General features: G+C 51.2%; 2 protein-coding genes and 1 non-coding gene across 4 annotated transcripts; 2 read left to right on the top strand and 1 right to left on the bottom strand.

Annotated features, from left to right (window-relative positions):
• The first annotated feature begins 8,450 nt into the window (after positions 1–8,450).
• Positions 8,451–14,147, top strand: LOC105469635 (neuronal PAS domain protein 4). 2 transcript variants are annotated; one of them, XM_011720941.2, is made up of 8 exons: positions 8,478–8,804; positions 9,567–9,718; positions 9,898–10,000; positions 10,119–10,386; positions 10,568–10,677; positions 11,022–11,157; positions 11,279–12,714; positions 13,402–14,147. In XM_011720941.2, exons 1-8 carry the CDS (start codon positions 8,630–8,632, stop codon positions 13,428–13,430), a joined length of 2,409 nt encoding a protein of 802 aa, XP_011719243.1. In that variant the 5' UTR covers positions 8,478–8,629; the 3' UTR covers positions 13,431–14,147. The 2 variants fall into 2 exon arrangements, with proteins under 2 accessions (XP_024644825.1, XP_011719243.1); XM_024789057.2 differs by lacking the exon at positions 10,568–10,677 and having other exon boundaries at positions 8,451–8,804.
• A 5,760-nt stretch (positions 14,148–19,907) lies between these two features.
• Positions 19,908–20,044, top strand: LOC112424610 (small nucleolar RNA SNORA43). The gene has a single exon (XR_003015397.1). It is a non-coding gene; the product is annotated as a small nucleolar RNA SNORA43 (small nucleolar RNA).
• A 3,404-nt stretch (positions 20,045–23,448) lies between these two features.
• LOC105469636 (mitochondrial ribosomal protein L11) lies at positions 23,449–26,536 on the bottom strand. Its single transcript, XM_011720942.2, has 5 exons — positions 26,248–26,536; positions 25,780–25,875; positions 24,970–25,063; positions 24,726–24,885; positions 23,449–23,738 (listed from the first exon to the last, which is right to left on the bottom strand). The coding sequence occupies exons 1-5, from the start codon at positions 26,368–26,370 to the stop codon at positions 23,633–23,635; spliced, it is 579 nt and encodes a 192-aa protein (XP_011719244.1). The 5' UTR covers positions 26,371–26,536; the 3' UTR covers positions 23,449–23,632.
• Positions 26,537–27,861: the final 1,325 nt, after the last annotated feature.

Genomic DNA, 27,861 nt, shown 5'->3' with positions numbered 1-27,861 from the left:
CTCCATTCCTTCCATCTTTTAAACATTTCTTACAAATGTTTATGAAGCACTTTACTCACACTGGAATTAACAGTGGGCAAAGCAGTCACGGTCCCCGCCATGGTGACCACAGTCTAGTGGAGAAGAGGCAATAAATTCCTCACCAAAATAAAGTATTAAATCGCCATTTCGCCAAGTGCCAACAGAGGCCTGGGGTGCCTGCGAACCTGTAGCTGAGGATTTGGCCTCATCGGGAAGGTCAGGGAAGGCTTTCCAGAGGAGATGATATTTGGGCTGAACTAACAGGGGAAAATAGGAAGAACTCGGCAGAGGAGAGAGGCAGCAGCACCCCAGGGGAGGGAACAGCATGTGCAAAGGCACTGTGGTGGCCAGGAGAGTGGCAGGCCAGGGACTGGAAGAAGGCTTATGTAGCTGGAAGAGAGGAAAGGGGAGAGGCAAGGGGGTGCATGAGGCCAGACAAGCTGGAGGGCTTACCAGAGTCAGGCCTGGGGGATGCCCTGGGCCCTGCCTCACAGCCTCGGGTGCAGTTGGCCCTTCCTCATTGGCTGCTGTGCTCAAGGCTGGGCTTGGACCCAGAGCATAAGTTCTAGAGCCAAACCTCCTGGCCCTAACAGAGGCTGCCCTCTCTCCACTTTTGCTGCCTGTCCCTGTTAACACAACCTCAGCTACAGTGGTTTCTTTTGTGGCTACCTGGCACCGTGTCAAGTCTCATTTATGAGGCCACACTCCTCTGTCCACCCAGCCACCCACCCAGCACAGCCTGGCCCAGTCAGCACTGACTTGCTACCAGCAGCTCAACTCAAATGCACCTACTTGGGGAGGCCAGTGCCGACTCCTCAGGCAGGGTCATCCCTCCTTTTGCTCTCCCCAAACTCCCAGTATGCCTCTTTGACGGCAGTATCCCACTGAAGTTGCTGGATGGACCCCTTGCTCTCTCACCAGCCTGCAGGTTCCATGAGGCCGAGACCAGCTGTATGTGGGCACCATCACGTCACTGCAGAAGCTGGCACAAATTCCACCCTCAGCTGTTTGTTGCATGAATGACTTACTCGCCTGAGCCCCTGCCCTATGTCAGGCCTTGTACTGGATGCTGGGAACATGAAGACCAGGTGTAGATGCTGGTAGGGGAGACAGCCAAGTAAACACGCAGGGACAGTGCAGAGTGCAGAGTGTGGTGACGAGGAAGCACAGGGGCTGGGGGCACTGAGGGGGTCCCCGGACTTCACTGGAGGACCAGCAGGGCCAGAATTCGCCAGTTGGGAGTGGTGGTGGAGACGACTATGAAAATGGATGTGAGGAAAGTCCGCCTCCTCCAGTCTCCCCAGGGCACAAAGTGGCCGCTGCTCTGCATTTGAAAAGTGGCTTTAGTTGATTAGGTTTCTTTCCCCTCTTGAAATGTGGCTGCTCTGACTTGCTCCTCACTGCATTCCTTGCGTCCTCTTCTCTCAGCCCTGCCTTCAGGACATTGCCCACAAAAGTTTCATCTATTCCCACCTGGGCTCCACTCTCCCCCTCCCACCCCCTCCATGGTTCGATGTCCCTCACCTTCCTGGCTCTCTGCTCATTCACCCAGCTCTGGCCGTCTCAATGCGTGGGTGCCAGCCTGCACCCTCTTTACATGAGCTTTGTTGATTTCATAACCATAAATAGATAAAATGTTCTGAATGCTTTCATGTGCAAGTAGAATTGAGGGAGTGATAGCATAATGAAAAGGCCTCAGGAAAAGGAAAACAGCCTGCTAAGATGCAGCGGAAGACAACACGGCCACTGCACAAGCCAGCTCTGCGTGGGTTTCCTATTCTCACTGCACTGACCGCGGAGCTGTGGACGCAGGATGGGGAGGTGCTTAGGAATCTCTTAGAAAACCTTTCCCTGGTTTCAAATCCACCAATTCAAAAGAACAACCTAGAAAAAAACATAGTAGAAGTCAGGAAAATCTGGGTTCAATTGTGGATGTATCTCATTCTAGCTGTGTGATCCTGGGCAATTTAATCAATATCTCTGAGAAGACATACAGAGATTCTTCCCCTGGGTCAGACTGGAGGCTTCGGAAGGCCCAAGATCCCACAATACCTTCCTTTTCCTCCCATACATAAATTTTGTCTTCCTTACAATGCCTTAATCACCAGCCCTGAGACCCCCTGCCCAAAATGCAGTCCTGCAGACTAGGGTTGGAATAGGGATGGAATAGGGTACCCTGTCTCCTCATTGCCTTTTCCAACACCTGTTGCAGGAAGTGGAGCGTCATCCTGCATGGGGAGGATACATCTCCACAGCCACAAAGGAGGCTGGAAACCAATAAAAAGCCTGGCCCATTGGGCTTCCCACCTCTCCTCCTTTAAGTTGTGCAGGAGCACTACTTCTCTCTGGCATTTGGAACAGTAAAGGGAGTTGAAATGATAGCTTGGTATACCCTGGGTTAAGAGAGCTTTCTGGGTGAGAAAGAGAAACAAGTGGAGATATTCGTGGTGTGAACTCATCCTCTGGTCTAAGGATGGCAAACTTTTTCTCTAAAGGATCAGTTAGTAAAAAAGGGTCAAAAAGTTCTTTAGGCTTTTGAACCATGTGGTCTCTGTTGCAACTACTCAGCTCTTCTATTGTAATGTGAAAACAGCCATAGACAATGAGTAAATGAATGAATGTGACTGTATTCCAATAAAACTTTATTTACAAAAAGAGGCAGCAGGCTAGATGAGGCTAGATTTGCAGTCCATAGTTTGTAAACCCTAGCCCTATCATGTGGTGCAAGAGAGAAAGCTTGGATTGGGAGCAGGAACTAGGGGTGAGGCTCAGCATTGCCAGAGACTTGCTGTGTGACTTTGATTAAGTCATTATCCGTCTCCGAGCCTTTGTTTCACCATCTATCAAATGAGCATCATAATATCAGTCAAGGCTGGGTGTCGTGGCTCACATATGTTATTCCAGCACTTTGGGAGGCCAAGGTGGGAGGATTGCTTGAGGTCAGGAGTTCGAGATCAGCCTCGGCAGAAAAAAAATTTTCAATTATCTGGGTGTAGTAGTTTATGCCTGTAGTCCCAGCTACTCGAGAGGCTGACACAGAGGATCATTTCAGCCCAGGAGTTTGAGGTGGCAGTGAGCTATGATCAGACCACTGCACTCTAGTCTAGATGACAGAACAAGACTGTATATAAATAAAAATAATGATATCAGTCAGATTTGTCATGAGAATGTATCTAACAGGCCAGAGCAAATCTGGAGTCTTTTTGTCCCTCTGCTCCATAATGTTAAGTGGATTTGCACCCACTGCCCATGCCAACCTCACCTGGCCATGCCCTTGCCTGCTGAGGGTGGCAGCAGCCTGCCAGAAAAGAAGGTGTCTCTCTCCAGGGTCAGATTCTTCATCTGTCTTTCCAAGCTCGAGCCCCAAGTGACCCCATTTCTGTAGCAAGCCAAGCACAGGAGGAAACAAGGAATTCCTTTCTTTCCACCATCCAGTCGTTTGGCAGGAAGCTACAGTTCACTTGAGAGAGTGATGTGGCTGCAGTGGCTGGTGGCCAGGCTTTGGAGGAGGCCTTTGAGACTCAGGCTGGGAATAGAACTGTGAAAAATGGGCGTCAGTGCTCCTCTGGAACATTCACCTGTGGCCACAAGTTAAGTAGTTGCAGCTGTGGTCTCATTGGTGACTTGCAGCACCACCAATTGCATCAATGCATCTTTCTTGGACCATCTTGCCCACCTGTCTGGTCTGACCACTACTGCAAGCTTGCATCCTTTGGCATATTGTCATTTTCTCTGAAGCCCCATTCAGTGATTCATTCATTCATATTCTTTCTGTCTCTCCCAACTTCCCTTCCCTTCCTCCCCCTTTCTCTTTCTCGTAGACACATTTGTCCAGAGCAAGACAAGATCACACTTTGACAGCCCTCTGTCAAGATCCTTGCTCCATATCTCCAGACTAGCAGCCAGGAGTCTCCATGCTGTTCTGAAGAAGCAGATTCCTCAGCTACCCTTCAACTCCTTCCCAGGAGATAATCCTCCTCCAAATCTCTGGAAAAGATACACCTCCTCTTCTCTGATAAAGGCTGGGGGGTGATGCCCCTCCCCCAGGTTCCCAATAAAGCTGTGCAAGACAGGGGCAAGGGAACTCACGGCCCGTTTTTGCTACAAAAACCCTTTTTCGGAAAAAATAATAAAGAAAGGAATCAGCCAATCCCTCCTCGATGCCATCACCTCTTCTTGGTGATTTTTCGGGGAAGGAGTGGGTGGGTTGCTATGGCAACAGATGCGAGCTCTTCTCAGTAAAGAAGGGACCTTGATTTTTTTTTCTCTCTCATTCTCTCAGTTGTGTGTGTGTGCGTGCATGTGTATGTGCGCCTGTGTGTGTGTGTGCATGCGCGCTACGCATGCCTGTGCCCACACCAGGATTTTTTTTTTTTTTTTTTTTTTTTAGAACTAAAGAAAGCCCTTCTCTTCTCTCAGCTCTCCAAATATGGAGTGATGGAAAACCACTTACTCCTGCAGGCCAGGGAGAATTCAGGATGATTCAAGAGAAAAGGGAGAGGTCATGTGGGGCTCCTTTCCTCCATGTTTTTACTAGAGATTGCATGCAACAAGAGAGCTTTGTAAATGGTTAGGGGGCCCTTGGAAAGAGGAGAATATGCTAGGTGGAAAGGGGTGAGCAAGATATAGATGGTGCAGGAGCCCAACAGGTGACATCAGAGAGGGCAACAGAAGCTATACTGAGTCTGGGGATGCATGCACATCCCACCACGCCATCAGATGCTGAAAGACCCAGACCAGACTCAGATATGGACACAAACACAGACACTGACAGAGAGGCATATGGAAAGTTGTAGACATAAATACACACAGGCACAAACATAGAACTGCACACAACATAAGAAGTTGGAGACCAAAAAAAAGACAGACATAGATGCAGACATAGGTAAACACATAGATATACAGGGGTACAGACTTGCAGCTACAAAGACACATGCAAACAGATAGAGATATAGACGTGCAACCACGTTCAGACAGGTTTAAAGGCAAACACACAGGACACACAAACACAGTCTCAGTCAAATGAACACAGGCGTGTCCGCGCGCGCGTGCGCGCGCACACACACACACACACACACACACACAGTCTGGCTATTTTCCTTCAATTGCCCAAGCATCCTTGAGCGGTATTGCATAGCTGGAGATGCTGCACGCTTGCCCAGTAGGTTTGGCTGAGAGGCTGTGCTCTCCCATTCCTTCTACACACTCACCCCAAAGCCCCTCTCCCAATTCACTCCCTTGCCCACTTTCCCACAGCCAGCAGGCTCTGATGCCTCCCCCATCTCAGGCTTCTAATTCTTAGCTTGTTCTGCTGCTGCTGCCTGCCACTTGGGGGAGAGAGTGGGGTGACTCAGCCAGGCCAGGATGACTCACACTGCCAGTATTTTTAGCAGCGGCCAGGAGCTCTCTAGTGTGCCAGCCGCCCCCCTCCTCCTGCTTGCTATTTCGGAACCGTCACTGGTGATATAAATAGCTCCTCTCCCACGGCCTGAAGCTGCTGCCAAGCTATTTTTGGTTCTGCACGGTTAAAAATAGCTTCACGGAGGTGGGAGGCAAGGGGAGTGGGAGCTGGCCTAGGGAGAGGAGACATCGGGGCATACAGAGCTTCTCAACTTGAATCAGAGTGGGCGAACTAGGATGAGCCCTTCTCTACCCCCTCCCTTGTCCCTTTCTAGACCCTTCTTTCCTTCCAAAGTGCTTCTTCCCATTCCATTCTTCTGGAAAAAGCCAGGGGCTCTTCCCTTGAGCCCAGTTCTCCTCCCTTGCTTACTTCACCCCTAGAGCCCAGAAATCTTGGCTCCCTGCAAAACCCCCATATTCATTCACAGAAAATAAGGGGACAGTCAAAGGGGAGGCTCACTCTGAGGCCTGTGGGTACCCAAAGCCCTACTTCGATGTCCCCGGCAAATCGTAGCCTGACTTCCCCGGTGGCTCTTTCAGCACCACGGACAGCGGTTGGCGCCCCATTCCTTCACTGCAGATTCGCTCAGATTGCTGGAAGCCATGGGACCCAGCCAGTAGACTCCTCTTATCGTGGAGAGGGACACTCAGAATGCCTCACAGGCAGCTTTATCATCAGTGGGTGAAGAACACAGGAACAACCCCCCTGGAATTTCATATGGAAGGGGATCCAAAGATCAAGGGTTGTTGAAATGGAAGCTTGAGAAAAGGGTGGGTAGGTACATTAGAGGTCAGATTGAGATGAAAGAAGCAACACAGACCCATGTCCAGGAGGAATCATCTCTCTGTCATCCAGATCAATAGGGTTAGAGACTGTGGCAGACAGACACACGGACATCATTCCCTCCACCTCAGTTGCGACACTGACCACAGGATGGCCCCAACCTCTGCCAAAATGCATAAGACGCAAGAATAGGGTCTCTACACCTTGTACCCCTCTTCTAAGACATACTTCTTCTCAGCTGCCTCTCCTCCCACTCTACCTCTGTTGCTATCCCCCCTTTCCATGAGGAGTGGGGAGTTCCCTGGCCCCAAGCTGTTCTTTTTGATGTCAAAGTTAATCTCCATGCTTCCTGTGTGACTGGGAATTCCCAGTCCCACCCTCTAATTTTTTTTTTTTTTTTTTTTTTTTTTTTTTTTTTAGATGGAGTCTGGCCCAGGCTGGAGTGCAGTGGGCGGATCTCAGCTCACTGCAAGCTCCGCCTCCCGGGTTTACGCCATTCTCCTGCCTCAGCCTCCCGAGTAGCTGGGACTACAGGCGCCCGCCACCTCGCCTGGCTATTTTTTTTGTATTTTTTAGTAGAGACGGGGTTTCACCGTGTTCGCCAGGATGGTCTCGATCTCCTGACCTCGTGATCCGCCCGTCTCGGCCTCCCAAAGTGCTGGGATTACAGGCTTGAGCCACCGCGCCCGGCCCCACCCTCTAATTTTTAAGTGGCCTCATTTCCAGCCTCTTAAGCGATTCCATGCGCACACAGCTACTCCATCAAACGAGATTTCAGATAAGAACATTCTCTAGCCCACTTGCTTCTTGCATTATTGAATCCCGGGGTAAGAACGGCACCTCCTTGCCCCTGTAGAGAGCAATAATCTGTGGTGAAAAGAGAAAAAAGCGGGCGTGGGGGGTGGGGATAAAGCAAAGGTGACAGGATATGGAGAAGAAGGAAAGGGGAAGCTTCAGGGGTCAAGGCACTAAGCTGAGCCGACCAACAAACACGCTAAGAGAAAAAAGAAACGAAGGTGGGGAGTGGAGAGTTGAAGGTGGAGAGGCAGAGCCAGCAGCCCTAGCGCCGCAAATGTGGAGACGGTGGAGGGAACCTGGCGAAAATACAGGGTCCCTGGTAGGTGCAGGGGTCATAGAGGGTCCAGCGCTGTCCCTTTGCTTCTCGGCTGCTCCCCCATCTTGCCCGCCTAGGCAGGGCGGGGAGCCCTCCGGAGCGGTGCGGAGGCAGCGAGGCCCCGCCCGCCGCCGCCGCAGCCGCGGCAGCCGCCGGAGGATTCCTGTCCTAATATGGAGCTGGGATTCCCCCGGCCCCGCCCCCGCCCCCGGCCCGCGGGGAGACCGAGGCTGGCAGCAGGGCGGGGGGAAGCGCTCGCTTGGGGGCCGGCAACGGGGGGAAGGGATGCCTAAGTGCAGACCCAGGTCCTCGCCGTGTCCCGCGTCCCTGCCTCAGTTTCCCCGTCAGTAAGATTAATTAGCTGAGAGGGAAACCAAGAATCACTGCAGACTACAGAGCTGGTGTTGGTTTCTATTCCTGGCTGTGGGAAAACAGGATCAACGCCAAATTCAGCTGGTCCCTTTCCCACCGGACTCCCTTTCCACCCATCCTAGGGACTTAGACCCCCACGAACACCCCCTGATTAGCCGCTAAGTCGCAATTTGGGAAGCGGGGGTGGGGATTTTTTCTTTGAAAATGGCCAAGGGAATCCCAGGTTAAGTAGTCCCCAGAGAGGAACCCCAGCTGTGACCTGTCCCACGGAGGCCAAGGAAAGTCCTCCTTCCCTGCATGTGAACGTGACCTTGTTTGTCAAGTAACGAGGGGGATTTGTAGACAGTCTTATTCCTCCCCATTCACTCAACTCCTCAGAAAAATTAGTGTCAGTGCCGGCCCCTCTCTGCCCTCTGCAAACTCCTGCCGGGGGCTTCAGGCCGCCCTAACCCTGGCCCTGTCGCTTCCCTCAACTGTACGCGTTCGGACGCCAGGGTCCCCACACCCCATTCAAGCTTTCCTAACGCAGCGCCTGCCTCTCCGCTCAGCTCCCTCCAGGCTCGGCCCCCTCCGCAGCCTCCTGCTCCCCCCTCGCCCGCCCCCCTCCCGCTCTCATTCTACGTCATGAGATGACGTCGGAAGCCGGGCGGGAGGAGGAGCCCCCCTCCCCAGTCAGCGGCTCCCGCTGCAGCTTGCTTAGCCCAGCCTCCCGCTTTCCCGCCCCCCCGCTCTAAAACGAGCCCCCCACGCCTGGCAGGAGCTATATAAGGCGGCGTGAGGCAGGCAAGGGGGGCAGCGCAGCCGAGCGGAGCCCAGGAGAGCAGAGAACGAGCCTGAGCGAGAGAAGGGGAAGCACGGAGGAGGAAGCCGCCGCCGGTGCGTCGGGACGGGAGCGCAGGTGCTCGGGCGCCCGAGCTGGAGCTCCGCAGCCGCCGGTCATGTACCGCTCCACCAAGGGCGCCTCCAAGGCGCGCCGGGACCAGATCAACGCCGAGATCCGGAACCTCAAGGAGCTGCTGCCGCTGGCCGAAGCGGACAAGGTCCGGCTGTCCTACCTGCACATCATGAGCCTCGCCTGCATCTACACTCGCAAGGGTGTCTTCTTCGCTGGAGGTGAGCATGCTGGGGCTACCGCAGATCCGAGCTGCCAGGTGCCGGAGACCCTGGAACTGAGGGAACCCACTGGGGCTGCCGCATGTCTAGGGCAGCGTGCTGGCGAGCTGGGGAGATTTGGGACTCGGGAGATGCGGGACTATCTACTTTTCCTCCTGAGCTCCCTCCAGACCTCACCTTAGTTCTGAATGAGAGTTAGAGAGCCTGGTCGATGTCCCTAACACCAGATTATGAGAGGAGAAGAGCCAGGACAGAGCTGCCTCGGTGCCCGCCAGTGCAGAGGCGCTCCGGGAGCTGGGGAGGGAAACCCGGGAAGTTGCAGGGATGGAGCTGCCTGAGCCTAGGGGAACATAGCCACTGTCCGCGGTGCTGAAAGGGATCGCCTTCGGGGGCACTGCCCATGGTGCTGACGGCTGCATCTGCCGTGTGTGGCGCTGTCCACGGTGCTGATCCCACAGCCCGCTTCGGAGCTCTGTCCACGGTCCTGAAATCAGAGCCACTTTGGAGCTCTGTCCGCGGTTCTGAAATTCAGAGGCGAGGAGTAGCCGACCCCGGTTTAGAAGTCCAGGGCTTGTGGGCTATGGAGGAGATACAGCAACAGGTTCCCCGGCCAAGAGGTGCGGGCAGCGGGTCAACAGGTGTTTGCAGAGGCAGGTCCACGAGAAATTCCTCTGGATTATCTGAAACTCAGACCATGCCTTCTTCACTTCTGCTTTGGCTCCCAGTCTTACTCCTCACTCACCACGTCTTCTCGCCCTACAGGCACTCCTCTGGCGGGCCCCACGGGGCTTCTCTCAGCTCAAGAACTTGAGGACATCGTAGCGGCCCTACCCGGCTTTCTGCTTGTGTTCACAGCCGAGGGGAAATTGCTGTACCTGTCTGAGAGTGTGAGCGAGCATCTGGGCCACTCCATGGTGAGTGCTGAGGGTCCTTTCAGCTGAGGCTGGGCATGGAGGGGGTGCCATGAGCCTTCCACTCCTGAGGAACTGGGAATTACTATGGAGGAAGAGGTTATACCCTACTAGACACTATAGATCAAAGATTGGCTTCTGCTGTTCTCACTAATGGTCATCTCTTCTTTTCCTTCCTCCAGGTGGACCTGGTTGCCCAGGGTGACAGCATCTACGACATCATTGACCCAGCTGACCACCTCACTGTGCGCCAGCAACTCACCCTGCCCTCTGCCCTGGACACTGGTAAGGACTCCTTTCTCCCTTCCTGAGTCCAATTTCCCACCTGCTGCCCTTCTTCCCACTATCCACTGTCTCTCTCAGCCACTCACCCTCTTATCTGTTTTTCTCTTCTCCTATCTAGATCGCCTCTTCCGCTGCCGCTTCAACACCTCCAAGTCTCTCAGGCGCCAGAGTGCAGGCAACAAACTGGTGCTTATTCGAGGCCGATTCCATGCTCACCCACCTGGGGCCTACTGGGCAGGAAACCCCGTGTTCACAGCTTTCTGTGCCCCATTGGAGCCAAGACCCCGCCCTGGCCCTGGCCCTGGCCCTGGCCCTGCCTCACTCTTCCTGGCCATGTTCCAGAGTCGTCATGCTAAAGACCTGGCCCTACTGGACATCTCTGAGAGGTAAGCCTGGAGTGTTCAGATTCCAAGAGGAAGGCAGGCCAGAGATGAAGGAACCCTAGATTCTGGAGTCAGGGGCAGGGAGGATGGGGTTTAAGGGGGCAGAGGATCTGGGAGGGAGTGAGATGCATGGGTATCAAGCAAGGAAAACAGAAAGCTGACCTCACCCTTTCCACTTTCCCAGTGTCCTAATCTACCTGGGCTTTGAGCGCAGTGAACTGCTTTGTAAATCATGGTATGGACTGCTGCACCCCGAGGACCTGGCCCACGCTTCTGCTCAACACTACCGCCTGTGTGAGTGTCCAGAGAGGCTGGGGACAAGATAGCAAGCTGGGAAAGGGCATGGGAGACCAGACAAAGATGAGCTGTAGTCAAGAGTGATGCTGGGGAGATAACAGAGGCCAACAGTTTTGGACGCTATAGGGTGAATATGAGGGTGAGGATTCAAGGCAATAATCGAATCAGAACTGGGGGACTTTGAGTGGTGAGGTCAAGGTAGAGAGCTGAGTGGTGCAGGTGAGGGTAGTCAGAAGAGAGGATGTCATGGCTATCTCAATTCAGTGGAGAGGTGACCAAGGGCAGGGAGTAGGTAGAGTTGCCTGGTGGGCATCCTAACTCTGCATCTTCTTTCTCCCCAGTGGCTGAGAGTGGAGATATTCAGGCAGAGATGGTGGTGAGGTTACAGGCCAAGACTGGAGGCTGGGCATGGATTTACTGCCTATTATACTCAGAAGGTCCAGAGGGCCCCATTACTGCCAATAACTACCCAATCAGGTAAGCCACAAGCCAGGGGCCTAGGGGGCAGCTGAGGTCGGCATGGAGGAGATACAAATCAGGGAACTGCTCTGGAAATGGACATCAGACCCTTACCAGCTGCCTCTTCTCTCCTCTCCAGTGACATGGAAGCCTGGAGCCTCCGCCAGCAGTTGAACTCTGAAGATACCCAGGCAGCTTATGTCCTGGGCGCTCCGACCATGCTGCCCTCATTCCCTGAAAACATTCTTTCCCAGGAACAGTGCCCCAGCACTAACCCACTCTTCACCACAGCCCTGGGGGCTCCCAGAAGCACCAGCTTCCCCAGTGCTCCTGAACTGAGTGTTGTCTCTGCATCAGAAGAGCTTCCCCGACCCTCCAAAGAACTGGACTTCAGTTACCTGACATTCCCTTCTGGGCCTGAGCCTTCCCTCCAAGCAGAACTGAGCAAGGATCTTGTGTGCACTCCACCGTACACGCCCCATCAGCCAGGAGGCTGTGCCTTCCTCTTCAGCCTCCATGAGCCCTTCCAGACCCACTTGCCCACCCCATCCAGCACTCTTCAAGAACAGCTGACTCCAAGCACAGCGACCTTCTCTGATCAGTTGACGCCCAGCAGTGCAACCTTCCCAGATCCACTAACTAGCCCACTGCAAGGCCAGTTGACTGAAACCTCAGTCAGAAGCTATGAAGACCAGTTGACTCCCTGCACCTCCACCTTCCCAGACCAGCTGCTTCCCAGCACAGCCACCTTCCCAGAGCCTCTGGGCAGCCCTGCCCATGAACAGCTGACTCCTCCCAGCACAGCATTCCAAGCACACCTGGACAGCCCCAGCCAAACCTTCCCAGAGCAACTGAGTCCCAATCCTACCAAGACTTACTTTGCCCAGGAGGGATGCAGTTTTCTCTATGAGAAGTTGCCCCCAAGTCCTAGCAGCCCTGGTAATGGGGACTGCACGCTCTTGGCCCTAGCCCAGCTCCGGGGCCCCCTCTCTGTGGATGTCCCCCTGGTGCCCGAAGGCCTGCTCACACCTGAGGCCTCTCCAGTCAAGCAGAGTTTCTTCCACTACTCTGAAAAGGAGCAGAACGAGATAGACCGTCTCATCCAGCAGATTAGCCAGTTGGCTCAGGGCATGGACAGACCCTTCTCAGCTGAGGCTGGCACTGGTGGACTAGAGCCACTTGGAGGACTGGAGCCCCTAGACTCCAACCTGTCCCTGTCAGGGGCAGGACCCCCTGTGCTCAGCCTGGACCTGAAACCCTGGAAATGCCAGGAGCTGGACTTCCTGGCTGACCCTGATAACATGTTCCTGGAAGAGACGCCCGTGGAAGACATCTTCATGGATCTCTCTACCCCAGACCCCAGTGAGGAATGGGGCTCAGGGGATCCTGAGGCAGAGGGCCCAGGAGGGGCCCCATCGCCTTGCAACAACCTGTCCCCAGAAGACCACAGCTTCCTGGAGGACCTGGCCACATATGAAACCGCCTTTGAGACAGGTGTCTCAGCATTCCCCTATGATGGGTTTACTGATGAGTTGCATCAACTCCAGAGCCAAGTTCAAGACAGCTTCCATGAAGGTGAGTCAGCCAAAAGGTCCAAGAACTCAAATCCCTCTCCTGCCAATGAAATGCTGGGTAGAATTAGGTAAATCAATTCCCCCTCTCTGTACCTTGATTTTATTAAGGGGATGACATCCACTGCTGCAGAGAGTAGCAGTGGGGATAGGAAAAAATGAAAGGCTTAATATGAAAGTTTGAACAAGTAGACATGGCAGGGGCTGAGGCTGTGGGATAGAGTGGTAGAGAATCCTTAAGGAAGGGCTTGTGCTTAACTCCATAAGAGTCCTAGGTCAGTCTTCACTACCCCACTTTACAGATGGAAATAATCAAGGTCCCAGAGTTAAAGAAACTTTCCTTAGGGCACACAACAATGGAAGAGGAACTAGAGCTCTATCATAGTATCCTAGCTCCCTGAAAGGGATACAGAGCAAGAGTTTATAGAAGTTGGTAAAAGAAAGATGAGGCTCAGCCCCTGACTCCATTGAGGTAGCTCCCTGGTTACAGCCCCATCCTTCCTAAACTACAGCCACGGTTTCACTCCATCCATCCAAATTGCCCCCTAATCTGCTGAGCCTCTGGCCATCGTTTCATCATTGAGCCAACATCTTTGAAGCCCATATTAATACCAACACATTCTCAGCCCCAGGATCCTCTGTCCTTATTGGCCTAGCTGATTGTGTTCTCTCTCTCTCTGTCTCTCTGCAGATGGAAGTGGAGGGGAACCAACGTTTTGAATAAGTCTGTGACTTAACGTCGTCAAGTATGGCATATTGTCATCAAGACGTGGAGCCGCTCTCCACCCCCCCGGGACTGTTGGGGGGATTCTGGGGGCCAGAGGGGGATATATATGATTCCCCAGGCCCTGCAGGATTTGGGGGGGGGAGGTGGGAGGGCAAGGGAGGGGAGCTTCTTTTTAAAATCAAGAGACTTCGAGCGATCCCAGTTTCCATTTCAATCTGTATTCACTCGTAGTGAGTTTCCTTGAATGGGATTTCAAGCGGAGAATGGGGGAGTCTCACTTCCCCGCCGCCTTGCCCCATTGGCCTGGGCCAGTTCTCCACTCCTAGGGGCCAAGCCACCCCTAGGCCTTGGTGGGGGAAAGGCAAGGCCCACCCGGGCCAGCCCGTGCCCTGAGGGGCTCTTGACACCCACGTAGAATTCTCTACACACCAGTAACGGGATTTCAATTCCGATGGACTCTGCCGCCCTGGCGGCCCTTCCTGTGACTTTTGCGCCCCGCGCCTGGGGTGGGGGGTGCGAAGAGACGCTACGTTCCTTTCCGATGGAGGAAGGCAGACCTGCCGTCACACGTGTGCTTGCACGAGTGCGTGTACCTGGTGCGGGACTCACCCGGCCGCCAGACTGCCTGGGCCTGCCCAGATGGCCACCTCGTGGTGCTGCGGTGACTTTGTAGCCAACTTTATAATAAAGTCCAGTTTGCCTTTTTGGTACCTTTGGTTTCATGCACTACTGTGTAAAAGGAAGGGTGGAGGATAAGTTTGGGAGGCTTGGATGGGAGCCTGGGGGCCAGGTGGTAAAAGCTGGACCTGTTTGTGGCCCCAGCATTTCTTCGTCCACTTGTGAATTCATTCATTCATTCATTCATTCACTCATTCATTCATTCTTTCACTCAACATCCACATGTACATTGTATGGCCCATACTGTGCTAGAAGCTGGAAAGTTTAGGGCTAAAACAGATGTTATGTCTTGCCCTCAAGGTGCTTGGCCAAACCCCTTACTAGAGAATATCGGCATCTCCTCTCTGCGCCAGGCTTGCAGTGCTCGTGGTGTGGGAGGAAACAGAGGGCCTAGGGGTGGATAAGAGGATTCAACTCGATGTTGGTTCTGGACATGGGTTTGAAGCTTCTGCTCACAAGTTCTTTCTTCACCTGGCCTTCAGGGAAGCAACTTCCTTGTGGGGCCCTGGATCGACCCATTGGAAATTGTAACCACATCTGTTATCCTTGCACAGGGCTTTCAGCTGACACACACTTTTACATCTCTTTTTGCTGCAACAATGCCTCTGGGCAGGCATATTAGCCCATCTCACTGATGAAGAAACTGAGGACCACAGGTGAAAAGTTATTTGTTCCCACAGTTGGTGAGAGGCATGGGTGGGTGGGGAACGTACCCAGAGCATCTACATCCCAGCCCTGGGCTGTTTCCTCTGCTGGAAGAGCCAGTGAACCACCACCCATCCCAAATCATCTCATCCCAGATTACTCAAGAAGGGCAAACGTGGGCTGGAGCAGGGTCCTTTCTCCCAAGTGTGGGGTAAGAAACCCCCTCCTTTTGCTCCTCCAAGTCTATAAAGTAGAGCTGAGAAGAATATAACTCAGTAAGTCAAGAGACAAAAGTTTCCAAAAATGCTGTTTTCCTCCAAGCTTGAAGCCCAAACAGCCACAGGGTAGGGTGAGGGGCAAATGAAACTGAGATGGGCTGGGCACAGTGGCTCACACTTGTAATCCCAACACTTTGGGAGGCCAAGGCAGGAAGATTACTTGAACCCAGGAGTTTGAGATCAGCCTGGGAAACCTGGTGAAATCCCATTTTTACAAAAAATACAAATATTAGCTGGGTGTGGTGCACACGTGCAGTCCCAGCTACATGAGAGCTGGAGGCTGGAGGATCTCTTGAGCCTGGGAGGTGGAGGTTGCAGCGAGCCAAGACTGCACCACTGTACTCCAGCCTGGGCGACAGAGCGAACCCTGGATTCAAATCTCACCTCCACCAATTATTTGCCAAATGGGACTTGAGGTTCAGTTTCTCCACAAGTGAAGTGAAGCTGACAAACATGGTACTTATCTCCCAAAGACGCTGTTAGAACCTGATAGTGTCCATTTATAAGCGGAGAAGCACAGAATTGACTTAAGTTATTAAATTGAATTAGAAGGCAATGGTGACCTCAAATGCTTGAGAGCATGTTTCTTTCTCAGGGAAAGGAAGGAAACTCCAGGCCCCAATCTTTCCCCGGTGAAGTACTGAGGCTGGGTTCCAGGAACTGAGGGTGCAAACCTGAGAAAGACCCTAAGACTCCTTTCATTCCAAATCCTCCAGTTCTGGGGCTATGCCCTTTCTGAGGGTCCCATGGGAAGGAGGACACTCCTGGGGACCTGTCACTATTTTTCCACCTTGGACAGGTCCTTGGGTGGAACAGGAGAGTGGAGTTTTGCCCTCTGCCTTCCTTGTGCATCTGTTCTCCAACTTGGACAAAATAACTGGACTGTCATCCCCAGGAGGACCCTGGCACAGAGCACAGGACTGGCACATAGCAAGCACGCTCAAAGTGTCTTCTTGAAAGGAATCTGTTTTTTTCTTTCTTCTTTCTTTCTTTTTCTTTCTTCTTTCTTTTTCTTTCTTTATCTCTCTCTCTCTTTCTCTCTCTCTCTTTCTTTCTTTCTATCTTTCTCTCTTTCTTTCTCTCTCTTTCTCTCTCTCTTTCTTTCTCTTCTTCATTTTAGACAGGGTCTCACATTTATTGAAAGAAACTTCTTTCTTTCATTAGCTCTTTCTTTCTTTCTTTCTTTCCTTCTTTCTTTTTTCTTTCTTCTTTGTTCTTTCATTCTTCCTTTTCAGACAAGGTTCACTATATTGCCCAGGCTGGACTCAAACTCCTGGGCTTAAGAGATCCTCCTGACTCATCCTCCCAAAGTGCTGGGATTATAGGTGCGCAGTACCCCACCTGGCTGAGAGGACACTTCTGAAGATCAAAGGATTTCATTAGAGTCATCAGTTTCTACCATAAAAATGTGTTCCCAAGTTCCCCAGAGGGAATCTTAAGTGGCCATGAGCTCAGGACACACACTGGAGTCCCATCTAAAAACCTCCCTGGTGGGGGGCCGGGTGCGGTGGCTCAAGCCTGTAATCCCAGCACTTTGGGAGGCCGACGGGCGGATCACGAGGTCAGGAGATCGAGACCATCCTGGCTAACACGGTGAAACCCCGTCTCTACTAAAAAAAAAAAAATACAAAAAGCTAGCCAGGCCAGGTGGCGGGCGCCTGTAGTCCCAGCTACTCGGGAGGCTGAGGCAGGAGAATGGCGTAAACCCGGGAGGTGGAGCTTGCAGTGAGCTGAGATCCGGCCACTGCACTCCAGCCCGGGCAACAGAGCGAGACTCCGTCTCAAAAAAATAAATAAATAAATAAAAAATAAAAACCTCCCTGGGGAGGGAGGAAAGTCTGGTCAGGAAATTGTGGCAGCTCATGCCTATAATCCCAGAACTTTGGGAGGACGAGGTGGGAGGGTGGCCTGAGCTCACGAGTTCAATACCAGCCTGGGCAACAAAGCAAGATCCAATCTCTACAAACAAAAATTAGGTGGGCGTGGTGGCATGCACCTGTAGTTCCGTCTACTTGAGAGGCTGATGTGGAAGGATTGCTTAAGCCCAGGAGTGAGAGACTGCAATGAGCTATGGTCATACCATTGCACTCCAACCTGGGCAACAGAGCAAAATCCTGCCCCAAAAACAAAACAAAACAAAACAAAAAAAGAAAATCTGAGAAACCTAAGGAAACATAATGATGAAATAGAATGTAGTATACTAGAACAGAAAAAGGACGAAAGGTAATGAGGAAGTCTGAATAAAGTATGGACTTCAGTTGATAATACTGTATCAACATTGATTCATTAATTGTGACAAATGTATCATGTAAGTGTAAGATGTTGGTAACGGGGGAAATGGCTGTGGGGTCTGTGGGAACTTTGTAGGGTCTTCACAACTTTTCTCTAAGTCTAAATCTATAATAGGCCGGGCATGGCGGCTCACACCTTAATCCCAGCACTTTGGGAGGCTGAGGTGTGTGGATCACCTGAGGTCAGGAGTTCGACAGCAGCCTGGCCAACATGGTGAAACCCTGTCTCCGATAAAAATACAAAAATTAGCTGGGCATGGTGGCGTGAGCCTGTAATCCCAGCTACTCAGGAGGCTGAGGCAGGAGAATCACTTGAATTCGTTAGGCGGAGGTTGCAGTGAGTCTAGATTGTGCCATTGCACTCCAGCCTGGGTGACAGAGTGAGACTCTGTCTCAAAAAACAAAAACAAACAAACAAACAAAAAACACAGAAAAGCCCCCATCTTTTTTTTTTTTTTTTTTTTTTTTTTTTTTTTGAGATGGAGTCTTGCTCTGTCACCCAGGCTGGAGTGCAGTGGCATGATCTCGGCTCACGGCAGCCTCTGCCTCCCGGGTCCCAGCAATTCTCCTGCCTCAGCCTCCTGGGTAGCTGGGATTCCAGGCGCATGCCACCACGCCCGGCTAATTTTTCTATTTTTAGTAAGACGGGGTTTCACCATATTGGCCAGGCTTATCTCAATCTCTTGACCTCGTGATCCACCCGCCTCAGCCTCCCAAAGTGCTGGGATTACAGGCATGAGCCACCGCGCCTGGCCGCCCCACAACATTAAAAAGTAAAAATTATGGAAGAAAAAAAGAAACCCCTCCTTGGTATTTGGGGGCAGTGAAAGGAGATGGTAGAGTGTGTGTAGACAAGAAGGCACCCTAACACTCAGAACTGCTGAGCCAGGCAGTCGGCCCGTGCGGAGAAGGAAGTTGAGAGAGCCCATGGCGCCCCCTGCTGGACATAGAACTATCTGCTTCTGTTCCCTTCCCTGGCAGGGTCCCTGTGGCTCGGAGCATCAATACTGCATCTTAGAATAGATGGGTAAACTGAGGCCCAGAAAGAAGAAAGGAATTGCCCAATGGCACTTCCAAAGTGGCTGCCGAAGCCAAATCTGACTCTCAAGCACCCTTGCCACCAACACCAGATTGCTGCCCTGGGAGCAAAAAGGTATGAGAAAGGGCTGAAGTTTTGGGGTCACAAAGACTGAGCTCAAATACTGACTCTGGCACCTCATTTTGCATGTGATAAACACTTATGACACCTACATGTGCCAGGACTTTGCTAGGTGCTAGGGAAAACTGAACAAGACAGACAAGGTCCCTGGACTCACAGATCTTACACTGAAGTTGTGGGGAGACATAACAAAAAGTAAAATAACTCTCTAAAAGGAGCATGCAGTGCGTGCAATGAAAGAAAGAACTTGCGTGCTGTGGCAGCGAGTAACTGAGGAGGGGGTGCTAATTTAGAGTGTGGAGTCAGAAAACTCTTCTAAGGTGACATTGAGCTAAGACCTAAAAGATAAGAAAGAAGAACAGGCCAGGCACAGGGGCTCATGCCTATAATCCTAGCACTTTGGGAGGCTGAGGCAGGTGGATGGCTTGAGCCCAGGAGTTTGAAACCAGCCTGGGCAACAAGACGGATCCCTGTCTCTACAAGGAAAAAAAAAAAAAAAAAAAGCAAAAAGTTAGCCAGGCGTGGTGTGCACCTGTAGTCCCAGCTACCCAAAAGGCTGAGGTAGGAAGATCACCTGAGCCCAGAAGGGCGAGGCTGCAGTGAGCCTTGATTGCACTTGCACCACTGCAGTCCAGCCTGGGTGAAAAAAGTGAGACCTTGTCTCAAAAAAAAAAAAAAAAAAAAAGGCCGGGTGTGTTGGCTCAGGCCAGTAATCCCAGCACTTTGGGAGGCTGAGGCGGGTAGATCACGGGGTCAGGAGATTGAGACCATCCTGCTAACACGGTGAAATCCCGTCTCTACTAAAAATACAAAAAATTAGCCAGGAGTGGTGGTGGGCGCCTGTAATCCCAGCTACTCGGGAGGCTGAGGCAGGAGAATTGCTTGAACCTGGGAGGCGGAGGTTGCAGTGAGCCAAGATTGTGCCATTGCACTCCAGCCTAGGTGACAGAGTGAGACTCCATCTCAAAAGAAAAAAAAATGATAAAAAGATGGAAAAATGGATAAGAAAGTTTTGTTTTTGTTTTCCTTTTTTTTTTTTTTTTGAGATGGAGTTTCGCTCTTGTCACCCAGGCTGGAATGCAATGGCATGATCTCGGCTTACTGCAACCTCTGCCTCCCGGGGTCAAGTGATTCTCCTGCTTCAGCCTCCTGAGTAGCTGGAATTATAGGTGTCTGCCACCACGCTCAGCTATTTTTTTTTTTTTTTAGTAGAGACAGGGTTTCACCATGTTGGTCAGGCTGGTATCTAACTCCTGACCTCAGGTGATCTACCCACCTCAGCCTCCTAAAGTGCTGGGATTACAGGTGTGCAACACCATGCCTGGCCAAGAAACTTTTAAAAGATAAGAAAGGATGCCCACCCTGGCTGCAGGCTGGGTGTCTCTGGCTTGCTGAGTGTGGGTGACTACCCTGAAGATGCCGGTCGGAACCTGCCAGCACTGCAGATGCTGTTGGTCTGCTGTGCCCATGATATTGGGGCAAAGAGGAAGTGGCTATTTCTACCCTTGGTGTTCAGAAACCAGTGAGCTCTAAGAATGGTTTATAGCCTGACATTTCTTAGAAAAAAGAAAAATAAAATTAAACAAGATTATATTCATGATGGCTCTTGACTGTTATCCCAGCAGTTTGGAAGGCCGAGGTGAGAGGATCGCTTGAGCCTACAAGTTTGAGAGCAGCCTGGGCAACATGGCGAAAACTCATCTCTACAGAAAAATATAATTTAAAAAATTAGCCAGGCATGGTGGTGTGTACCTGTGGCCCTAACCACTTGGGAGGCTGATGTGAGAGAATCACTTGAGGCCAGGAGTTGGAGGCTACGGTGAGCTATGATTACACCACTGCACTCCAGCCTGGCAACAGGGCAAGACCCTGTCTCAAAAAAGGAAGGAAAGAAAAAGAAGAAAGAAAGAGAGAGAAAGAAGGAAGGAAAGAAGGAAAGAAAGAGACTTCGTTGGGCACAGTGGCTCATGCCTATAAGCCCAGTGCTTTGAGAGGCTGAGGCGAGACGATTTGAGGCCAGGAGCTTGAGACCAGCCTGGGCAACATAGTGAGATACTGTCTCTTTAAAAAATAAAACAGGTCAGCCATGGTGGCTCACGCCTGTAATCCCAGCAGTTTGGGATGCCAAGCTGGGAAGATTACTTGAGGCCAGGAGCTTGAGACCAGCCTGGGCAACATAGTGAGATACTGTCTCTTTAAAAAATAAAACAGGTCAGACATGGTGGTTCACGCCTGTAATCCCAGCAGTTTGAGATGCCAAGCTGGGAAGATTACTTGAGGTCAGGAGTTTCAGACCAGCCTGGCCAACATGATGAAACCCCATCTTTACTGTAAATACAAAAATTAGCTAGGTGTGGTGGTGCAGGCTTATAATTCCAGCTACTTGGGAGGCTGAGGCAATAGAATCGCTTAAACCCGGGAGGCAGAGGTTGCAGTGAGCCAAGACTATGCCATTTCTTGTCTTGGAGACAAAAGCAAAACTCCATCTCCAAAAACACCACCACCAACAACAAAAATAAAAATAAAATAAAATAAAAGTAAATAAAAAATAAACATAATTTAAAATTCACCAGGCATAGTGGCATGCACCTGTAGTCCCAGATACTTAGGAAACTGAGGCTGGAGGATTCCTGAGGCTGCAGTGATCTATTACCGCACCACTGCCTGGGTTACAGAGTAAGACCCTGTCTCTAAAACATTTAAAAATGAAAAAGCCAGGTGCGGTGGCTCACGCCTGTAATCCCAGCACTTTGGGAGGCCGAGGGAGGCAGATCACAAGGTCAGGAATTTGAGACCAGCCTGGCCAACATGGTGAAACCCTGTCTCTACTAAAAATACAAAAATTAGCCAGGCGTGGTGGTGGGTGCCTGTAATCCCACCTACTTGGGAGGCTGAGGCAGGAGAATCGCTTGAACCCAGCACGCAGAGGCTGCAGTAAGCTGAGATCATGCCACAGCACTCCAGCCTGGGTGACAAGAGCAAGACTCTGTCTCAAAAACATAAATTAATTCATTAAAAAAAATTTTTTTTTTTTTAATGAAGTATTGGTCGGGCATGGTGGCTCACACCTGTAATCCCAGCACTTTGGGAGGCCAAAGCGGGTGAATCACCTGAGGTCAGGAGTTCAAGATCAGCCTGGCCAACATGGTGAAACCCTGTCTGTACTGAAAATACAAAAATTAGCCGTGTGTGTTGGCGGGCGCCTGTAACCCCAGCTACTTGGGAGGCTGACACAGGAGAATCACTTGAACTTGAGAGGCAGAGGTTGCAGTGAGCCAAGATCGTGCCACTGCACTCCAGCCTGGGTAACAGAGTCAGACTCCATCTCACAAAAAAAAAACACAAAAAAACAAAAAAACAAAAAACCTAAGCCATCATTTAAAATTGTTTTAGAAAGACAATTTTTAGGCTAGGCGTGGTGGCTCACACCTGTAATCCCAGCACTTTGGGAGGCAGAGGCGGGCAGATTATGAGGTCAGGAGATCGAGACCATCCTGGCTAACAGTGAAACCCCGTCTCTAGTAAAAATACAAAAAAAATTAGCCGGGCATGGTGGCGGGCGCCTGTAGTCCCAGCTACTTAGGAGGCTGAGGCAGGAGAATGGCGTGAACCTGGGAGGCGGAGGTTGCAGTGAGCCGAGATCGCGCCATTGCACTCCAGCCTGGGCGACAGAACGGAGACTCCGTCTCAAAAAAAAAAAAAAAAAAAAAAAAAAAAAAAAAAAAAAGGCCGGGCGCGGTGGCTCAAGCCTGTAATCCCAACACTTTGGGAGGCCAAGAAGGGCAGATCACGAGGTCAGGAGATCGAGACCATCCTGGCTAACACAGTGAAACCCCGTCTCTACTAAAAAAAAAAATACAAAAAACTAGCCGGGCGAGGTGGCGGGCGCCTGTAGTCCCAGCTACTCAGGAGGCTGAGGCAGGAGAATGGCGTAAATCCGGGAGGCGGAGCTTGCAGTGAGCCGAGATCCGGCCACTGCACTCCAGCCTGGGCGACAGAGCGAGACTCCGCCTCAAAAAAAAAAAAAAAAGATAATTTTTAAATGTTCTAAATAGTTGCCAAGTTAAAAGTATACAGCATTATACAGCTCTATAGAGGATGACCCCAGTTTGCTTTTTCAAAAAGCATTATACATAAATACACAAAGAAAAAAAAAAGAGCAGAAAAGATATACAACAAACATTGGCAGAAGTCTCATCTGGGTGGTGGGATAACGTGAGGATTTTCTTTTCTTTTAGGTGTTTATCTATGCTTTCCATATTTTATCAGTATAAAATGAAGTGTCTAGCACATAACAGATGTTCAGTAAACACGAAACTTCTTTCTCCCCCAACTGCTGCTCTCTTCTCTGAAAGGACAATGAGGAAATAAAAGGCCAAGGGCTTCCCGAGGACTTCTGCATCAGGCAGGAACCTGCTGAAGCTTTGCTCTTTCTGTGGTCTGTAGCTGTCAGCCCTACAATAGTTCATGTTCAGCCAACATCTGACCCAGAGCCAGGGTCAGGAGCTTAGTAGAAGGGCCTGAGGTAGCCCCTGGGATCTGGGCACTCCATGTAGTAACCCTGCCTGGGGCTGAGCTGAGACCTCCACAGGGACCTGTTTCTGCTGAGGTGGCAAATCATTAGGAGATAAAAGAGATTTTTGATGGAAGAAGCAAGCAATACACCCCAGGCCTAGCACCTATGGTTCCCAGCCTGGGGAGGGGAAGAACAAAGGATTTCAAATGAGAAACCCTGTGTTCTATTCCTACCTCTGGCACCAATTCAGAACCTGGGCAAGAAAACAAAATTATAACTTAAAAGAAAAAAAAGGACCTGGGCAAGTTACTTTGCTTGGCTGAACCTCAATTTGCACATCTGAGAAGCAGCATGAAGACCCCAATTTCCTAATGTCTGCCCATGTTGGCTACCACCAGTACTGGTCCCCTTCCCTGAGGTCCCAAGATAGAAGATGACAGTGGGTAAGAAAGGATGTTTATTCAGGCCTGATGCCTCAATACAGCTAAATGTACAAAAATACATCATTCAAAGTCACGAAAACCATCATCATACTGGTGTGACCTCCTTCCTCCCCTGGGGCACAGCCTTTGCAACTGGCCCCCTTCCCAGCTGCCTCCTTTGATATCTGGGAGAAGGGGGGCAAGGGTCACTTCTTGGCAGCTTCCTCCTGGGCGGCCAAATCTGCCTCCTTCTGAGCAGCCAGGAAGATGGCTCGTTCCTTCTGGAAAGCTGCAAGTTCTTCTGAACTGAGGCTGCAAGTGAAGACAGACAGATGGTTGGCGCATGATGAGTCACCAGTGGGAGCTCACAGGACCCCATGTCTTGCAGGGGCTCAAAGGGGCCTCTGTCTCAGAGCCCAGCTTGCCTGGCCCCTTCTTCCTCCCTGACTTCCCAGCCTCTATACCTTTGCTTTCCAGGGACACCATCTCCCAACCCCCAAAACCCCTATCTTTTGTTCCCTTATTAAATCCCTACTCATCCTTTGAGGTGTCAGCCAGACCCCAGTCCAGATTAACTGGGGTACTCTGTGCCCCAAAATATGCTGTACAATGAAGTCATGGGGCTGAGCATGTATGTCTGTCCCAGGGCTGGGGTCAGATTTACCCATCTCCATGTTCCCAATAAAAGAAAAGATTTAAGAAAAGTCAAGTCTGTGTCTGCTCCATGCTTAATCCCACTCTTCTCGGGAAATAATCAATTGTCAGCCTTGACATGGGATGTGACACAGCAGCAAGAAGCCAGTAAAAGGTTGAGTGCTATCTCTGTTCCAGCCATTGTCTAGGCCAGACACTCTCCCACCCAACATCTTACTTCAATGAAACAATTCCTGAAGTCATCTGAAGCCCCATAACGGGGGTCTCCTGTTTGCCTCAAGAGCAAGCATGAACCTGACACAGCTCAAAAATCTTTCCCCACTGGTCCTTCCCTCAAACCATTCTCCACTCGCCTAGGTCTAGGACGACAGACCCGGGTGACACTGAACTTCTCCCACTTGGATCCTTCACGGAGAGCTTTCCATTTCTTAGAACATTTGCAGAACAACATCTAATACATAACAGGTGCCCAATAAGAGTATTCCAAATCAATGAATGTGGTCTCCCACACCCACCCTATCCTCTAGAATCTAGGGTCCCTTGACTTAAAAACTGACTTTCCCACTGCAATGGGCCCTCTCAGCTCTGCCCGAGTCCAGAGCTTTCTGGGCCCTCTCGTCACACTGCACCTGCCAGGACACTTACTCCTTCACCACACGAATGCCCAGAGAACGGGCAGATCCGATGATGGAGCGGACAACAGAGGACAGGGGTACGTCCTGCAGGGCGAATGCCTCATCCTGAGCTTTGATGCAGGCAATCTCATACACATGCTTCAAGGTCACCAGGCCTGCCACCTCTTTCCCTAGAAGGAAGGAACAAGTGGTTCTTCAGGTGTTACTGAGATTCTGGAGTTCCCAGAATCTCAGACGCCTACCCTGACCTTCACCTGTTTGCCGGGCCCCCTTTTCAATTCCAGCTGCTGCCTTCAAGAAGTAGGAAACAGTGGGCTGTCCAATCTTGATTTCAAATGTCCTGTCAGGCTTAACAGAAAAAAGAAATATGAGATTCTCTCTTCCTGCTGCCCCATCCCAGGGAACTTCTAATGTCCTGTCCCTGCTTCCTTCATCTCACTTTCCTATGGCATCCCTCAAAAAGACCACAGAATCACAAGAAAAAAATAAATCTGGGCCAGGCGCAGTGGCTCATGCCTGTAATCCCAGCACTTTGGGAGGAAAAGGTGGGTGGATCACCTGAGGACAGGAGTTCAAGACCAGCCTGACCAACATGGTGAAACCCCATCTCTACTAAAAATACAAAAAATTAGCAGACATGGTGGCAGGCGCCTGTAATCCCAGCTACTCAGGAGGCTGAGGCAGGAGAATTGCTTGAACCCGGGAGAAGGAGGTTGCAGTGAGCCGAGATAGTGCCATTGCACTCCAGCCTGGGCGACAAGGGCAAAACTCCATTTCAAAAAAAAAAAAAGAGAGAAAAAATAAATCTGCCACAAACAACCCTGTCCTCTCTATTCCTGCCCTAATTCTGCTCTGGAAGGCCCAGTGAGATGGAGGGGCAAAGGAGGAACTGCAACATGGCAAGATGGGGCTGGTTCAGAAAAAATATGGTCTAGTCCTAAATGGGGAAAGTGGAGCCCAGTAATAGGAAGTCAAGTCAGGAGCTGAGAAAACCCCAGATGACCAGCCCCAGGGCCGAGGAAGAACAGAGGGAGAAAGAAACCAGGGATCGGTCCAGACTCCACCTTCACAAAAATCTTGGTAGGCAGAGGAATGCCTTCTTTGATGTCCTTTGTCCTCTCATTGAACTCCTTGCAAAATTGGTTGATGGAAACACCTCTCTGTGAGGGAAGCAGAGGGGGTTAGTGGTGGGAGGAGGGGACGGCTTCCTACCGCCCAGAAGGCGCCGTCCATTCCCTCCTTCGTCTTCACTTCTCTGTGTTCCTATCTCTACCCAGATTCAACTACCCCTCCGTGAGCCAGAAGATCTGTACGCATCTTCCCACGTTATCCTCATCACAGCACATTGGGAAGGGATGAGGAAGCCCAGGCGGAAGAGCCTTTGTAACCAGCACAAGGACGTAAAGCGTGTGAGAAGCAGAGCCGAGCTCTGAACCCAGGCCCCGGTAGTTCCAGAGCCAGCGCCGTCCATCCGCGTCCTAGCTTCCACCACCCTCGACAACCCCCACGTCGGGTTCCCAACACGGCCGCACCTGACCCAGCACTGGGCCTAGTGGGGGCCCGGGCATGGCCAGGCCTGCCCGCACGATGGTCCGGATCACACCGCCGACCTCGGGCTTCCTGAGGCTCCGGGTGGTCCGGCCGAGCTTCGACATGATGCGGGGCTGCTGGCTTCAGTTCACCTCAGGGCAGCAGCAAGAGCGAAGCTCTGGGCGCCACCATCTTGGCCCAGAGGTCAAGGGTCCTCACGTTAGGCTAGCGCAGGTGAGGCCAACAAACAGCAGCCTTGTTTCAGCCCTATTGCTCGCCAACTAGTAAGACAAGGAGGATAAGAGGAGGATAAAACACTTTTTAACTTGTCTTATGCAGATAAAGGAAGGTCCCGAATGGCCTCAGTACACAATTTCCCACAGGAGCGCGCACAGGCACTACCTCGGACAGCTAACCAGTAGGGTTGGACTTTGATACCCCATAGCATTGTGGGTATGGTAGTTTTGACTCCGTGTACAGGTCCGGCCTATTGCTACGCTCCAGGGCGCCATCTGCTGCACACGGTGATAATCCTAGGGTTTGAAATACACCTGGAGCTCCTGATTGGTAATGGGAGTCTCTCTCTCCTCTCTCTGTTCCTCACATGCTGTTGAAAGGCAGTACAGTTAAGAGTGTAGACCCTGAGCTGGGCGCGGTAGCTCACGCCTGTAATCCCAGCACTTTGGGAGGCCAAGGCGGGAGGATCGCTTGAGCCCAGGAGTTGGAGGTGGCAGTGAGCCAGGATCGCGCCACTGCTTGTGAACTTAATCAAGTTTCTTTTTTTTTTTTTTTTTTTTTTGAGACGGAGTCTCGCTCTGTCACCCAGGCTGGAGTGCAGTGGCCGGATCTCAGCTCACTGCAAGCTCCGCCTCCCGGGTTCACGCCATTCTCCAGCCTCAGCCTCCCGAGTAGCTGGGACTACAGGCGCCCGCCACCTCGCCCGGCTAGTTTTTTGTATTTCTTAATAGAGACGGGGTTTCACCGTGTTAGCCAGGATGGTCTCGATCTCCTGACCTCGTGATCCGCCCGTCTCGGCCTCCCAAAGTGCTGGGATTACAGGCTTGAGCCACCGCGCCCGGCAATCAAGTTTCTTATGCTTTGTCTCCTCCCCAGTACAGCAGGTATTGTAATATGTAGCACCTACCTTTTAGGATTGCTGTGAGGACTAAGTTAGCAAAATGCTTAAAACAATGCCTGGCACCTAGTCAGCATGTGCTATTATTATCTGTACAATTAAGATAAAACCTGAGCTATTGTGAGGCTTAACAGACCCAGAACATTCGATGCATCATCTGTGACCAGTCAAATAAGCCAGCATCTTATTGTATCATGAGGAGAGCAAAAATCACCTGGCGACCTTTGAACAGGTCCTGGAGACTAAAACTCCTTACCTGAGGACTTTAAAAGTAATTAAACTACCCTAGTATCTAATGTTAGCATCTGGTTCCAGGACTCTTTTAAACTTAAAATGTATAAGCAACTAGAATTTCTATACACTCGGGAATGCCATGCCAAAACTCACTTTGCAACCCTTGCTGACATTAAGGCACCAGAATTACTATGAATGTAATCATTTATCATGACCTACGTGGCTAGTGTGGTCCAAATTGCCCTCA

This window comes from Macaca nemestrina, chromosome 12 (genome assembly GCF_043159975.1).
Source record: "Macaca nemestrina isolate mMacNem1 chromosome 12, mMacNem.hap1, whole genome shotgun sequence".
NCBI lineage: Eukaryota > Metazoa > Chordata > Mammalia > Primates > Cercopithecidae > Macaca > Macaca nemestrina.
The sequence above is the reverse complement of the archived record's forward strand: the minus strand, read 5'-3'. Positions and strand labels throughout refer to the sequence as shown.